The sequence below is a fragment of the Cyphellophora attinorum genome (genome assembly GCF_001299255.1).
Source record: "Cyphellophora attinorum strain CBS 131958 chromosome Unknown Contig1, whole genome shotgun sequence".
In the NCBI taxonomy this organism is placed as follows: domain Eukaryota; kingdom Fungi; phylum Ascomycota; class Eurotiomycetes; order Chaetothyriales; family Cyphellophoraceae; genus Cyphellophora; species Cyphellophora attinorum.
The window spans coordinates 45528-58659 of NW_017253229.1; the positions used below are offsets into that span (position 1 = coordinate 45528).

General features: G+C 52.8%; 5 protein-coding genes across 5 annotated transcripts; all 5 read right to left on the reverse strand.

Annotated features, from left to right (window-relative positions):
• Positions 1 to 1938: 1938 nt before the first annotated feature.
• Positions 1939 to 3401, reverse strand: AB675_253 (uncharacterized protein; the record flags this gene model as incomplete). Its single annotated transcript, XM_018142518.1, has 2 exons — positions 1939 to 3212; positions 3260 to 3401. The coding sequence occupies 2 exons, from the start codon at positions 3399 to 3401 to the stop codon at positions 1939 to 1941; spliced, it is 1416 nt and encodes a 471-aa protein (XP_018005783.1).
• A 1970-nt stretch (positions 3402 to 5371) lies between these two features.
• AB675_254 (putative proteasome subunit beta type-7) lies at positions 5372 to 6258 on the reverse strand (the record flags this gene model as incomplete). Its single annotated transcript, XM_018142529.1, has 3 exons — positions 5372 to 5979; positions 6033 to 6180; positions 6229 to 6258. 3 exons carry the CDS (start codon positions 6256 to 6258, stop codon positions 5372 to 5374), a joined length of 786 nt encoding a protein of 261 aa, XP_018005623.1.
• A 759-nt stretch (positions 6259 to 7017) lies between these two features.
• Positions 7018 to 7705, reverse strand: AB675_255 (uncharacterized protein; the record flags this gene model as incomplete). The annotated part of the gene is made up of 2 exons (XM_018142540.1): positions 7018 to 7400; positions 7426 to 7705. 2 exons carry the CDS (start codon positions 7703 to 7705, stop codon positions 7018 to 7020), a joined length of 663 nt encoding a protein of 220 aa, XP_018005356.1.
• Positions 7706 to 9032: 1327 nt separating this feature from the next.
• On the reverse strand, positions 9033 to 9667 carry AB675_256 (U2 small nuclear ribonucleoprotein B''; the record flags this gene model as incomplete). Its single annotated transcript, XM_018142551.1, has 2 exons — positions 9033 to 9561; positions 9606 to 9667. 2 exons carry the CDS (start codon positions 9665 to 9667, stop codon positions 9033 to 9035), a joined length of 591 nt encoding a protein of 196 aa, XP_018005815.1.
• A 422-nt stretch (positions 9668 to 10089) lies between these two features.
• On the reverse strand, positions 10090 to 11840 carry AB675_257 (uncharacterized protein; the record flags this gene model as incomplete). Its single annotated transcript, XM_018142562.1, has 4 exons — positions 10090 to 11162; positions 11246 to 11406; positions 11459 to 11694; positions 11748 to 11840. The coding sequence occupies 4 exons, from the start codon at positions 11838 to 11840 to the stop codon at positions 10090 to 10092; spliced, it is 1563 nt and encodes a 520-aa protein (XP_018005529.1).
• Between the last annotated feature and the right edge of the window lie 1292 nt (positions 11841 to 13132).

The following is a 13132-nucleotide window of genomic DNA, read 5'->3' on the forward strand; positions in this document are numbered from 1 at the left end:
AGCTGCCTAAGGGTAAACAGGCCGTCGACGTCGTCACTGATTATCTGGCAAAGGTCTACAGGCACATATGGACAACTCTAACAGAGAGACTGGCTGGAACAGACATCTTGGACGTTACTCCTGTCGAATACTGGCTCACCGTTCCTGCTATCTGGTCGGAACAGGCCAAGTTCAATACTATACAAGCGGCGCAGAGAGCTGGGTTTGGGACACGTTCGATCGACGAAGTCAATCTCATTCCAGAGCCCGAGGCAGCTGCGCTATTAGCTCTTAGGTCTAGTCTGGACCAGACGGATGACTTGGTCAAGAAGGATGCCAGTATCCTCGTGTGCGATTGGTACAGTCAAACCCCACCTCCCACAATATTCCCAACACAACCTTTAGAATGATACATTAGCTGAGCCTCGCCATGTAGCGGTGGAGGCACAGTCGATATCACTAGCTACACTGTGATGCGAACCAGCCCAAGACTCGAACTGAGCGAGTCCAGCGCCGGAAGAGGCGGCAAATGTGGAGGAACGTATATCGGTATGTCGGAATGCACGCTGTGCAATCTCGTTGGCATCATCAGCAGATCCGAACCTTATAAGCTCGTGAGGCGCTGATATGTTGCAATTCATCCTCCACAGACCGCAACCTCCATAAACTACTAGAACGCAAGTATGGCAGTGCGTTCACTTCCCTGGATCCCGAGCGCATTGGACCGGGCAGCGACTTTATGAAAAGCTTCGAGGACAAGAAGCAAGCTTTCAGCATCACGGACAACAAACGAGTCACCAAACTGCGTCTGCGCATGCCAGATCTGAGGAGCTCCGCAGAAGGATATGACAGCCGCTACGGTGAAGTCAGTCTGCAGGAATCCGAGATGCGAGCACTCTTTACACCGGTTGTCGCCAGGATAATCGACTTGATCCAGGCGCAGATGGAAGCAGTTCGACAAGGCAAGCATAACGAGGTCACAACTGTTGTTCTTGTCGGCGGCTTGGCGTGCTGCAAATTTGTTCGCAAGACTGTGATGGATTGGTGTCATGCTAGGCAGATTCGACTCATCACGCCTTTCAGTGGCGCGTAAGTACTGTCCCTGCGAGCTGATAGTCATGTGAAGTCCACTGATGCGCTTGCAGGTGGTCAGCCGTTGCTCGAGGAGCGGCACTGCACGGATTAGGGAAGGTCAAGGTCATCAAACGCATGCTCAGAAGGCATTACGGCATGGTGTTCTCGCATCCTTACGGGACGTACCCCGACCCAACGCCGGAACAGCTGAATGGAAAGTGGCTGAACCGCTTCACAAACAGCTTCATGATACCAGGTTACATGAACTGGTATATCCCCAAAGTATAAGCTTCTGCTCCAGCAAGCTCTGTGTGTCTCGCTAATTCAGCATAGAGCTATGTCTTTGATGAAACTACGGAAGTCGAATTCGAATGGAATCAACACTGGAAACCAGGAGACCAGATGATCATCGCACAGGACCTCTACTCTTGCTCGTTGGACAAGGCTACGCTTCTTGAATCGGATGCAGGTATGTTGACACGATTGTATCATGACTCAGGGCTTGTGGTTGACATATATGACCATCAGCATCAGAAAAAGTCGGCACCATGACCATCGATTTCAGCGAAATCGACAAGTCTAACTTCCAGCGACGCGTTCACGATACGGAGCCGGAGCAAGTTCACTACCGCTTCCCTGTGAAATGCCTCGTCCGATTGGGCGATCGTGATGGGACACTCTCGCTGAGATCGGTTATCGCTGGCCGTGAATGCGGCACAGGATACATCGACTTCTCCGAACATTGAAATCACCCAATCGTACCAAAACCTCTTATGCTAGATGTATAATGTGTAGATGGGAACAAGCTTTAACATGTCGTATATGGTGAGAAACACGAATAGATTTGCCAAGACACCTAGAAAGAGCGTGGTCTGGTTGCCTGCATCAGACAGGCGGTTCACTGGCATCGACGGCGCCCCCAGAGCCTCCAGAGTTCCCAAAGGCATCAACAAAAAGCATCGACAAGCCCCCAGTAAGCGGCGCTAAGATTGTACACAGTGCTGCCCCACCGATCTTTGTCCACGTTGCCGACTTCTGGCTTCGCTTTCTCTTGTTCAGCTTCGCAATCTCGGCTTCGAGCCTCTGTTTTTCTGCCTCACTTACTGACTGCTGTTTCTCCACCATCTGCTGGATCTTTTGATTCGTGAGGTCAAGCTCTTGCTTGTACTGCGCAACTGCATCGTCTCTTTCCTTCTGATATAGGGCAACTTGCTGCATGTGTTCCTTCCTGTCGACTGCGCGTTCTTTCTCAATGTTGGAGACGATTATGCGAAGATTCGATTCCGAAGACTCAACAGCAGCTCGAATGCGTTGATCGGCATCTGCGCGCTCAAGGGTCAGCTGCTCCTGCAAGGCATCTAGCTTGGAGTCTCTTTCCTTCTTGTCTTCGACCAAGCGAAGTAGCGAGTCCTGGAAATCTTGCTCCATACGGCGCATCTCTGCACTGCGATCGCGTTCCAGTGCTCGTTGCTCCTCCTGCATGCGCCTCAAGTCATGCTCTTTCTCACGGCGTTCCACTGCAAGCATCTCCTCAAGCTCAAGCTTCTGCTCGCGTCGGGCTTGCTCCATTCTCTGCCGGACGTCTTCAAGCTCCTTCTCATGCTGTTTCAGAAGTTGGGCCACCTCGGCGTCCAAAGCCGCTCCAGCTTTCGTGTGCTTGATGTCCAAGCCGCCATCCACCATCTCCTCTTGGATCTGTAGAGTCACGCGATCCTTCGTCACATAGTCCCAGATAATGTCGTGCGCAGACTGCTCAGTGTTCATGAAACGTCGAACTGCAGCACCCTTTTCAACCATATAGCCCCACCACTCCTTCTTTGCGACTAGCTCCTTCTCCTTCTGCTGAGCGTGTACGCGATCGGTCTCATCCCAGAACGATGTCAAAAGGGTCAGGTTCTTCAGCGGATCATCACCGCACAGGTCCATAAGCAGAGACAGATTGCGACGTACAGTGCGCGTCACGCGGGTGTCGGTGATTTTGTGCACGTATATGATCCCTGCGAGTCTGAGCTTGTTCTTATACATGGCGCTGAGCTTTTGGCCCAATTCGGCCAAAATGTCGGCGTCCAAGCGATCCGCATCATCGAAACCTGGCGTGTCGAAGAGCACAACCTGGTTGCCGCCAAGCAGGAACTCGTGTTCTTCAACGTTTTCCGTGCCTGGGGCACTCGTCAGTTTGTAGAGTCAACGTAAACTGACAACATACAGGAGCTAAGATGATGCCCGACCTTGACCTGCGCAGACTGGGTAGCGTGTTTGATGAAGTTGCTCTTTCCCGAGCCTGTCATTCCCATCACTGCGATTGCGGTGATTTTCACAGCGTCTGATTCGCTGACATTGCCATTCATGATGGCCGTAGAATCGAGCTCTGAGAAAGTCATCGCGTTGGAGATGAAAACTCAGAGCGATGAGAAGTAGCTGTCCCAAAGTCTTCGAGTCAGGCTGGCCTCAGAGGGAGGGAGTTTATAGCCCTTAGGGCTGCATCGAGTACCGAGGGGCAGGAACATACAGTCTCCTTGTTTCGAACACGTTCTTACAATACACAATTCAAGCCATGAAACACTGTCTTAGGCGGCACGAAGGCTTTTGATCTCCTTTGGGGACTTCTGTTGTTGATACGAGGTGCGAACCGCACGCGTGAGCCCATCGTTGCAGGGTCTGAACAGGATTGGGCGTCTAGATCGCGAACTGAGGCGCCATTGTGGCCGCCTTGCGATCAGCCTCTTGTGTTTCAACAACTCATCATGAAAATGCAGATGGCTGACTTGGCCTGTATGAAGACCAACAGTCGATCTGACATTTCTTAGCAAGTAATGATGTTGACAGCGACCAGCCGGCTGCTTGTTCTCAATTCCCCGTCGAAGAGATTGTCGGAGTAAAGAGCCTCGTCCAGATTAAAGGCGCGGATCGACATCTCGGATCCCCTGCAGACAGCAGGGTTGCTGTCTAGAGACTAGCTTCGTCGGGAACAGAGAACTTTTTCACGTACAATCAAAAACATGACCAACACGAGCTGCATCGTCTGAAGCAGCTTCCGGGATGGCTGGCGAGCTAGTACAAGAGCCAGCCTCACCGTGCCGTCCGTGCATAAAGGCCCTGAAAATTGATGAATCTGGCCTCAGCCGCAAACCGGTGAGGTTCTGAAATACGAGAAATGGCCACCTGGATAGTCTCTTGCAGTACTCTACCTTGTAACCGCATGTAGCTTCTCCTGTTGAGGTGTGAGGTTGGTCCAAGGAGTGCGGAGTAGGTGCTTGAGCCGGATGGCGCCAAGGCCCGCGCCTTTCATCCAAACTCCAGACGCCAGGTGACAAGGTGGTGTGGAGTGACATCTACACTCGGCGATAGGCGATCATTAAGTGCTCAGTATACAGATAAATAACGTCTTGGCAGGTGTCCAGTCCTGAAGGACGCTGAAGACGAGGACCAGAGCAACCTCTGGTCACGAGTTGCAGAGAAAGGCGAAGTCGAGATTTTGCCTTTCAGAGGTTCTAGGCTTTGTTGGGCCGAAAATGACATTTGCCCGTCTGGCCCGCATTTTAGCTCGCAGCAAACATTAGATCGTGATGTCCACGCAGCATTGCACGTGTCGTTGAAGCGCGAGATACCAGTATCGTCCGACGACCATGGAAACCGTCCTTCGTTCTCTTTCAGCTCATCTTCTTGCAATGGCCGAATTGAGCCCAATCGTGAGCTTGATGCGTTTATGATGCAGTCAAGCACTCACTGCATGCATATATATCTTGATAGCATTAGAGCGTCTTTAGAACGTCCAGACATACGAGGCTTGCGGAACTGATCAGATAACGTCTGGGCGGGTAGACTTGCTTGCAGCATGGAAGCTAAAAACGCCCACAGTCGACGTGAAGTGGGAAGGAGACGTGTCATATAAGAAATCCGGCAAAAAGCAGTTGGCAAGGGGTCCCCCCTTGGTCGACTGATCCGTTTCCCTGGTCGATCGAGCCGCAGCGCGGTGCTCCCGGTTCTCGTGGCGGCGACATGGTCAGCTTGTGTCAAGTGGTCTGGAGAGTCATGATTGCTGGAATTTTCCGCAGTCATGTGGGAGTCGAGCCGAAGGAGCGGTGGTAGGCATGACACCACCGAGTCGAGGAAAGCTCTCCTTGTGAATGCATAGGAATGCTTCTTTCCAGAGTGTCACATGGAGCTTTCTCATCAACTTCTACTACTTGCCCTCCTCGGCATCGCTGAAGCACCTTGGACCACGCTGGATGACAGCCGTGAATCGTCACTGAGATCAGCAGATCGCCCTTCCGTCGCCCTGAAGCGTCTGTAACCGTCCTCTAGGCTCCCCTCTCACTCAGACCGTCTGCGTGCCATACCCCTTCACCCGATCCGCAAACGCCCAACTCTGGTTCTCCAGCTTCTCATCCTCCTTCAACTCAATTCCTTCTTTCGTCACCACCGCAATACTATACCGATCCAGACTCCTCGCATCCCGGTAGAACAACACCTTCATACACGCCTTCACGGCCTCCACCGCTTCCTCCCTTCCCACATCCTTCACACTCTCCTCATCCTTCGGCATCAATTTGCGCAATATGGGCTGCGCCAAGTGCGCACCAAACCCCGTTGCCAGCGTCGGCGCGCTAAACGTTGTTCCCAGCAGATCTGCCGACGCGAGGAAAGGTTGGTCTTGAGCATCGAAGCCCGCGACGAGGATTTGGTTCCACAGGGGGTTGAAGTCCGAGCGGCGCTTGTAGAAGACTTTGGAGAGGTAGGTGTGGATGTTGGATGCGTTGAGAGTGTGGTCGGAGGAGAGGTAGTGTTCGTGTACGTCGAGCGAGTTGAGGAGGCGGTCGATGTATTGCATGTCTGAGACGTCTCCGCCGAAGCCGATTAGCGTGGAGGGGGGAAAGGTGCGCAGGCGTTTGACGTCGGTGAAGCGGGCGAGGGAGCCGTATGATGCTGTGGGAGTGGTGAGCGGCAGGTCCATAGGACTAGACGGGAATGTGATGTACCTAGATTATCGGTGGCTAACACGACGCCATCGCGGAACTTAACACCTATTACTGATGTGCCAGTGACGGCGGGTGACTGTGTATGGGTAGTTGGATGTGATTGTTGGACGTAGGAGTGATCGTAAGGGCCGTAGACATCGTCTCTGGGCTTGAAATTGTTAGACCATGGCTTGCGGCGTTGATGGCGGTGACTTACCCGTCCCCAGGCTTGGGGATAGTGGTTCATGGCTCACGATCTGTAGATGGCGATAGCGGATTGTGTCAAGACTGTTGACCAGGGCTATGTCGTACGAATCAAGACCGAGAGAAGCTGTGAGAGGTGACCGCTGGACAAAAGTGCTCGAAGGTGCAGATGAGGTCTACGCAGCCGCGTCAATGACCGGCGGCCTTCAAGAAGTCGCGCTTGCGCTTGCATAGGGTTTAGGGTTAGAAATTCGACTTCATTTCGTTCGAAAAGCCTTCACAGCTACTAGTCACTACATCCAGAATTCAAGTCAACAAGATAGGCAACAGCCTTTATTGAATCATGCAGTGAGCAGTGAATGCAGCCTGCTTGAGTCAAGGTACCGATCGCTCCGTGTTTGTTCGAGTACTTCGCTTGTTCGACGAGGTATAAGTAAGTCGTATTGCCCTCGACTTCCTCTCCTTCTTTCTTCCTTCGCGTCACCTCTGGAAGGACCCTGTAGTATGTTGCCATGCCAATACAGCATCAGGTGCTAATTGACGGGGCGAATCCAGTGACATCCATCTCATCATCTTGCTTCAGGCGTTTCTGCCCAAGCGTACGCTGTCTGCCCGGTCTTTTCGTACTAACAGCAATCCGCCACAAACTCCCCAAACAACGCCGCAAACCCAGCCGGATCATCAAACATCGGCGCATGCCCCTGCCCTTCCAACCGTATACACTTTCCCCTCCAAAGCCGCGGAGCACCCTTACAAGTCCCCTCAACACTGTCCAGATCAAGCATCGGCTCATCCGCCCCATTCACGACCGCAACCCATTTTCCCTTGACTGATGCAACAGCTCGACCTGATTGCTCGACGACCCCTCCATATGCTTGACAATCATTGATCGTCCTGCCCGGCGATCTAGTCTTTGTAAGTCGTCAATGATGAACTGCGGTACTGGTCTGGTCTGGATGAGCGTATCGGCGACTTTGCCGAGGTCCTCGTCCGTCGCGTCCGGGTTGAAAAGGGCAGAGACGTCGGCGCCGTCCTTTTTGAACCCGGAGATATGCTGCTTGGGTACTGGAGGTGTGCCGCAGATCATGATGCCGTGGATTTTGATTGATGCAGAGGCCGCTGCAATGGCAGAGATGAGTTCGAGTGCGACGTGGCCGCCGACGCTCCAACCCAAGACGATCACATCTGTGACTTGGTAGTGCTGGAGGACCTTGACCGCTGCGCAGGCGTAGCGTAGTGATAATTGGCTTGGCTTGGGTCCGGGGCGTTGGTGGAGCGGCCGTGGCAGGGTAGTCGAAAACAATGATGGAATGATTCTGGGTCAACGAGGTTGCATGCTCGATGAGAGGACCGAAGACTCGCGAGCTGAATCCTTGCCCGTGGAGTAAGAGGAGGGTTGGACTGCTAGACTTTATCGTCGAGGTATTTGAGGGTCTGCTACTTGCAGTGTATAGGTCCCCGAAGTCGGTGTGAAGGATGTGCTCTTCCATGGTCGCAACTGTAGTGACTCTTGAAGATACAGAGACACGATTGTTAGGCCTCTTATATAATCTCGTGGATCGTATATAGGCCCTCCTGTCCAGTTGCCGGCCTTATGGTCCTAGGGTTGGGGGACGTTATGGTCAAACATTTGGCCCCGAATGTCTGGCACATGATGTGTGCGAAGGTGGGAATGGACGTAGCTAGGCTCGCTAGTATGGGCAATGCCGAACATCGTCGGAGGCATTTGATCAGCTCATCCGATCTACCACAGTAGCTTACGTACCCGGCCTCAATGCCTCATGATAGACACAACTTGATGAACGTTAAAACTTACGCGAGCATAAACGCTGCCTGGCGTTACACCAATTTTAAGGTTGGCACCTGGGCAATGGATATGATATCCGCATGCACTTCTCTGATGCTCTCCCTGCGTCCTGGTCAAAAACACCATCAATGTCGATGGCCTCATGTTGAGCGTGTACCCAAGCATCACGTCAACCGAATTTGCAAGTGCCTGTGAAGCCCTAGAACAGCTATGTCACGATCGCTTGAATGGCACTAATTGGTCTGGCGTAAATTGGACCGGAAGGGAACTACGCATCAGACAGACTCGATCTCTTGCTACATCTCTATATAGCGCGACGTCGCCAAACCTCGCAGAATCGTCCAAGCGCGACGGCGAAGCCGATATTGCTGCTGAGGATGAAATAGGTGACGATGACGACGAGACGGTGAGGTCCCTGCCAAACTGCAGCATTATCGTGACTGACAGCCCCCAAGCTCGTGGCTCATCCTCGATCAAGGTTGAACTTGACGATCGATTTCTCGATCACACTTTCGCCGACCTATTCAGTGCCGATGCTCTGGTTCATCGCTGCTGGCCTCGGTAGCCTTGAAGCCATCCATCAAGTTCTTGTTCCGTCCCATCTGCACGAGGCTGTTCGCAGCATTGGTGTCCTGGGAGGGATCAGTCAGGCCGTGAGTACCTAGCCACCGTGCACCATACCTTCTGACGGGCCCAGTATCACCCAGTAACGGATATTCCGTCGTTCTTCATTCATCCTTGCAATACCCACGAGGCACTTTTGGCCGTTCACACGGGCGAAGGACTGTTACCTGAGCAGTATTTGATGCTCTGGCTCGGTGTTGTTGGTGCGGCGGTGGGTTTGCATGTACCGAGCAGCGTCGTTGCTTCTCAAGAAGCCGTGGAGAGCCACCCAATAGTAGCCTAGATCCTCTGCATGCTGGTGCGGTAAGGATGCGCAGCCTTGTGGTCTGTTCCATGTGGTAATTGAGACGAGATTTTCGCCTGCATGTTTTCGTAGACGGCATTGCTCAATCCGAGTCAGAATCTTCCTGCATTGGAGCGTCATCGTCGTCCTCCTCCATAGGTGCATCAGACTGATCGTCTTCCTCTTCTGGCGGCTCATCCTCTCTGGGACGCTTGACGCCATGCGGTGCGACCTCCGCAGCCTTGACACCATTCTCAACGGGCTTACTGGGAATAGCCGACGGGGGGGCATTGAATATCGACTTCTGTGCTTCCGTGACTTCTGACGTAGCTGCGGCCGGCGCCGCATCAAATGTGCCTCGCAGCTTAGGTATTATGTTCGACTGGCCTTTTCCATAGACAATGACCAGCTCTTTCCCGAAGAAATCGAAACCCTGCAGTGTCCGCATAGCTTGTGTGCTTGTCTGGATATCGCGGTACACAATGTGTGCCTGGCCGCGCATATGCTGGCTCTTCGCGCCTACTCGTGTCGTTACAATATCGAGGACTGGGCCGTAGGTCGAGAAAAGCATGTACAATGCCCTTTTGAGCTCGGTCTTGTTGATCTTGTCGTTCAGGTTCTTGACGTAGAGTCTATACGCGTGAGTGACTGAGCACTTAGAGTGGGCGGGCGCTACTCACGTCTGGTTTGGCGAGCCGCATCACTGCCAGCGGTACCATTCGCGACTTTAGGTGGCATGGTCACGCTTGGTCTGGTAGATCAGCTGGTCGTCCTTTCGAGGAACAGGACAGGCATAAGTCGCAGTTCAAGAGGCACGTCGGGACATCGCGCACTCAGTGTATTGCTTCATCAGACAACCTCTAGACCTCTAGTTGTGCATAAGCATTCCTCATAAGTTTATGAATCTGGAGTCGATCTCACGACGCTCAAGAAATTTATGGAGAAAGGCTTGGCACGCAGGGCACGGAAGCATAAGTAACTAAAATCTGCATCGAGCTCACACAGGCGCTCACCTCCCATGTTCGCTTCTAACGTCGCCGCGCCCGCAAGTCACTGTCATCATCGCTTACAACGAGCTCCTCTGCCCTGTGACTCTCGTTACGCCGAAGATCGACCAGTATCGTTTCCGCGAAATCATCCATCTGACTTGCCTTCTCAAGTCAACCACTGCTATGTTCGGCCACGAGCCGTCCTCTAGCACTGTCATCAAGTCCGTGAAAGAGCGTTGCGAGCATGCTATTCTTCCACAGACTGGCTCTCGTCCGTCTCGATTCGACCATGAGCACCAACGAAAAGGTCGCCACAAGGACAACGACTGCACTAGGCAGGATTAACCAGAGCCATCTTACTGTGTAGTAAGCTTCCGTAGTGTGCGAGCTGCCAATGGCAAAGTCGGCCCCTGGACTGTTCTGCTCGCGCATGTGTATCGATATGCTCCTCGTGATGTACTCCAGATGTGCGGCTAGGTTGCCTCCCTCCCAGAGTGAAAGCATCACATCCGATTCGAAGGCCAGGGTGCCACCCTTAAGCGAGTGATTCCGATTGTCGTAGGCTGTCCCGTTGAACATGTTTCCTATCATGGTTTGTAGTTCGTATACGAAGAAGCCCAATACCATAAAAATCGAGCCCTCCCATCGTGGGTCTTTCGGCACATAGCCCCAAGCATAGTTTGACGAGATTTCTTGGGCTACTGTCTTCTCTATCTCCGTCCGAGTCTCGGTGTATTCACCATTGTGAGTCTGTGCTCTTATCTCATTCAGACATACTCGGAGGCTACAATCCAGCGCGGTAACTTCGAGTGGGTTCGCTGCTGAGCCGTTCAGGAGCGCAATGGCCATGAATGAGCCCTCCAGTGGGAACCTGTCCCCACCCGGCTGACTCCATATTGAAGTAACGTTCATGATGCCGTCCGAAAATCTATTGGTGAGGTTCGCGTATTGAGTGTCGACCGTGATCGAGATGTTGAGATTATTGTACTCGTTCGGCAGCGCCCAGGTGACATATGATATGTTTGCGTAAGTCGAAAACGATGTCCATTCGACACGCTGGACAAGCTCGCCAATGTCTCTGCACTCGCTGCAGACTGCCAGGCTGACAAATGGATCCCAAGTGCAGTTGCCCGAGGGACAGGTAAACGGGGGGTTGGGAAGGCTACCACTGGTAGGGAATCCGTAAAGAGCATTGTAGTATGCTGCTCTCATGGGCAGTGCGGCGCTCGCAACCGCTCCTTCGCCTGTAGCGCAGTTAGGAATATCCCCGGTGGCGCTGAGTAGAGCGTGGACCAGCCCTGGACACAATGAGTGGAGGCCTACGTACCTCCCATACTGATTGTCAGCATCTCGGTCGCGTTGACAGCTTTCCCAAGCGATGCTTGCCCGGTCACCTCTTCCTTGAGGGAAACACTGACCACTTGCTGCGCGAACGGCCCAACTGCTAACACTAGAATCGCCAACACCGCACCCAAAGAACCGATGATACTGCAATAAGTCAAAAATTCACTAATACATGCGACTTATGCATTTCACTGACCTTCCCCGAAGTGATAACAGAAGCGTGAAACTGCCCGTAGTGCTTCTGCTCGCGTAATCCAATTGCTGGAGGTCTTGCAGAATCTGCTTCTTCCGCTTCAGCAAAACCCATTTCAGCTGGCCAAACCCCGACGCAAGCGGCAATGCAAGAGCAGCGTCCAAGATGGTGATTAGGATGGAAATCACAGCGTTGAGTGTGATACCAGCCGTCCATTCCCGGATTGGCTTATGATCATACTGTAATAGTAGGATCACTAACGCTGCCAGGCAAATAAAGCTAAGGCCTATACTGAAGAGCTCTTGCAGCCACGTATCGAGACCGAAGCGCCGCCATGCTGCGCGGCTCCTTTTTCGAAGACCAGGACGAGTCGAGCATTCGTCATCGTCGATATCATATTCGCTCTTTGTATGTGAGTTCACGAGGGGTCGCCGTATTCCTTCTGGCGCGAACGTCTCTGTATTTGGGCTGTCGCCGCTCTGTTTTGTCAAGATGTGAAATGCTGTGTCAGGCGAGGCTTCCCGTGGCATTCGATTAGCGTCGCTTGTCCGCATGGGTTGATGAGACATCTCCTGAAGCTCGGTCGAGCAGATTATCGTTGATTGCTAGGGTGAATGGAGGACGCTTCTTCGACGAGGATAATAAGCACATACTGGGCCATCTATGGATATATACAGGATGGGTTGAAAAACACCAGCCCAAAATCAGCCTAAGAAGGCGCATGGTTGACCGGTTTCGCTTCGACTGGAACTAGTGCTTGACGTAGCAGATCGTTAGAGCTTGGCTGCATGCACATACTTCTGCGCCCGTTCTGGATCATCGAGGCATCGACAGCACGCAGTGTAGCGACAGATCGACTAGTAGTAGGGGCCAAGGTACAGACTGTCGACGTTCAGCTGCATGGGGGCTAACATTGGGACGATTGCGTCGCGTCCTCTGGGCTTCACCGACCAGCTCAACCCGACTGAAATCACGACGCAAACGTATCATACTCTGCCTCTTGTAAGAACATCTCGCAGGACTGCGGTTTAGTTCCCATCGTACTAACAGTGTCTGTTTCACTAATGAAAGCTCGATCTTTGTCTCGTAAGTGGGACCGGGTATTGCGATTTGTCTAGCCTCTTTTTTGCAAGGCTCAGATATGGATTTGAATAGCGTGCTGCCATAAGTCTTTGGCGAATGCTTGTAAATGGATCTCAATGATCGATTGCACTGCTTGGTACAGCTCTCTACGATGTTGGCCCCTCGGTCAACCCGATGCAAGGCGTCATGGATGGTGATAAAGAAAAGACGATGCACGCTCGGGCTGGCAGACTGTCACCAGGGCAGTGCTCGCTCTGGGTTTCGAGGACCAGAGGGCCAATGGTCGGCGGCGCCCAGGCGCCAACGTCTCATAGATCAGGAGTTGTCGACGCGTGAAGGATGGGGCATGTCATTTGTGGTCATTCTGGAGGCAGGCCCAAAACTCTGCCAGCGATACGAACACCTCGTTGTAAAGACCGGAGGCGTCAAGGCAACGATGTCAAGGTTTGCCAATATTTTAGTATCTTACGAGCTTGATCGCCCGCACCCTCGCCGACGCCATGCCCACCCGCGACAGAAACGAGAGTACATGTGTGGACGAGCACGCGTAAAGCGGCCTCACCCTCTCTCAATGCCAGGTGCGTTCGACGCCTT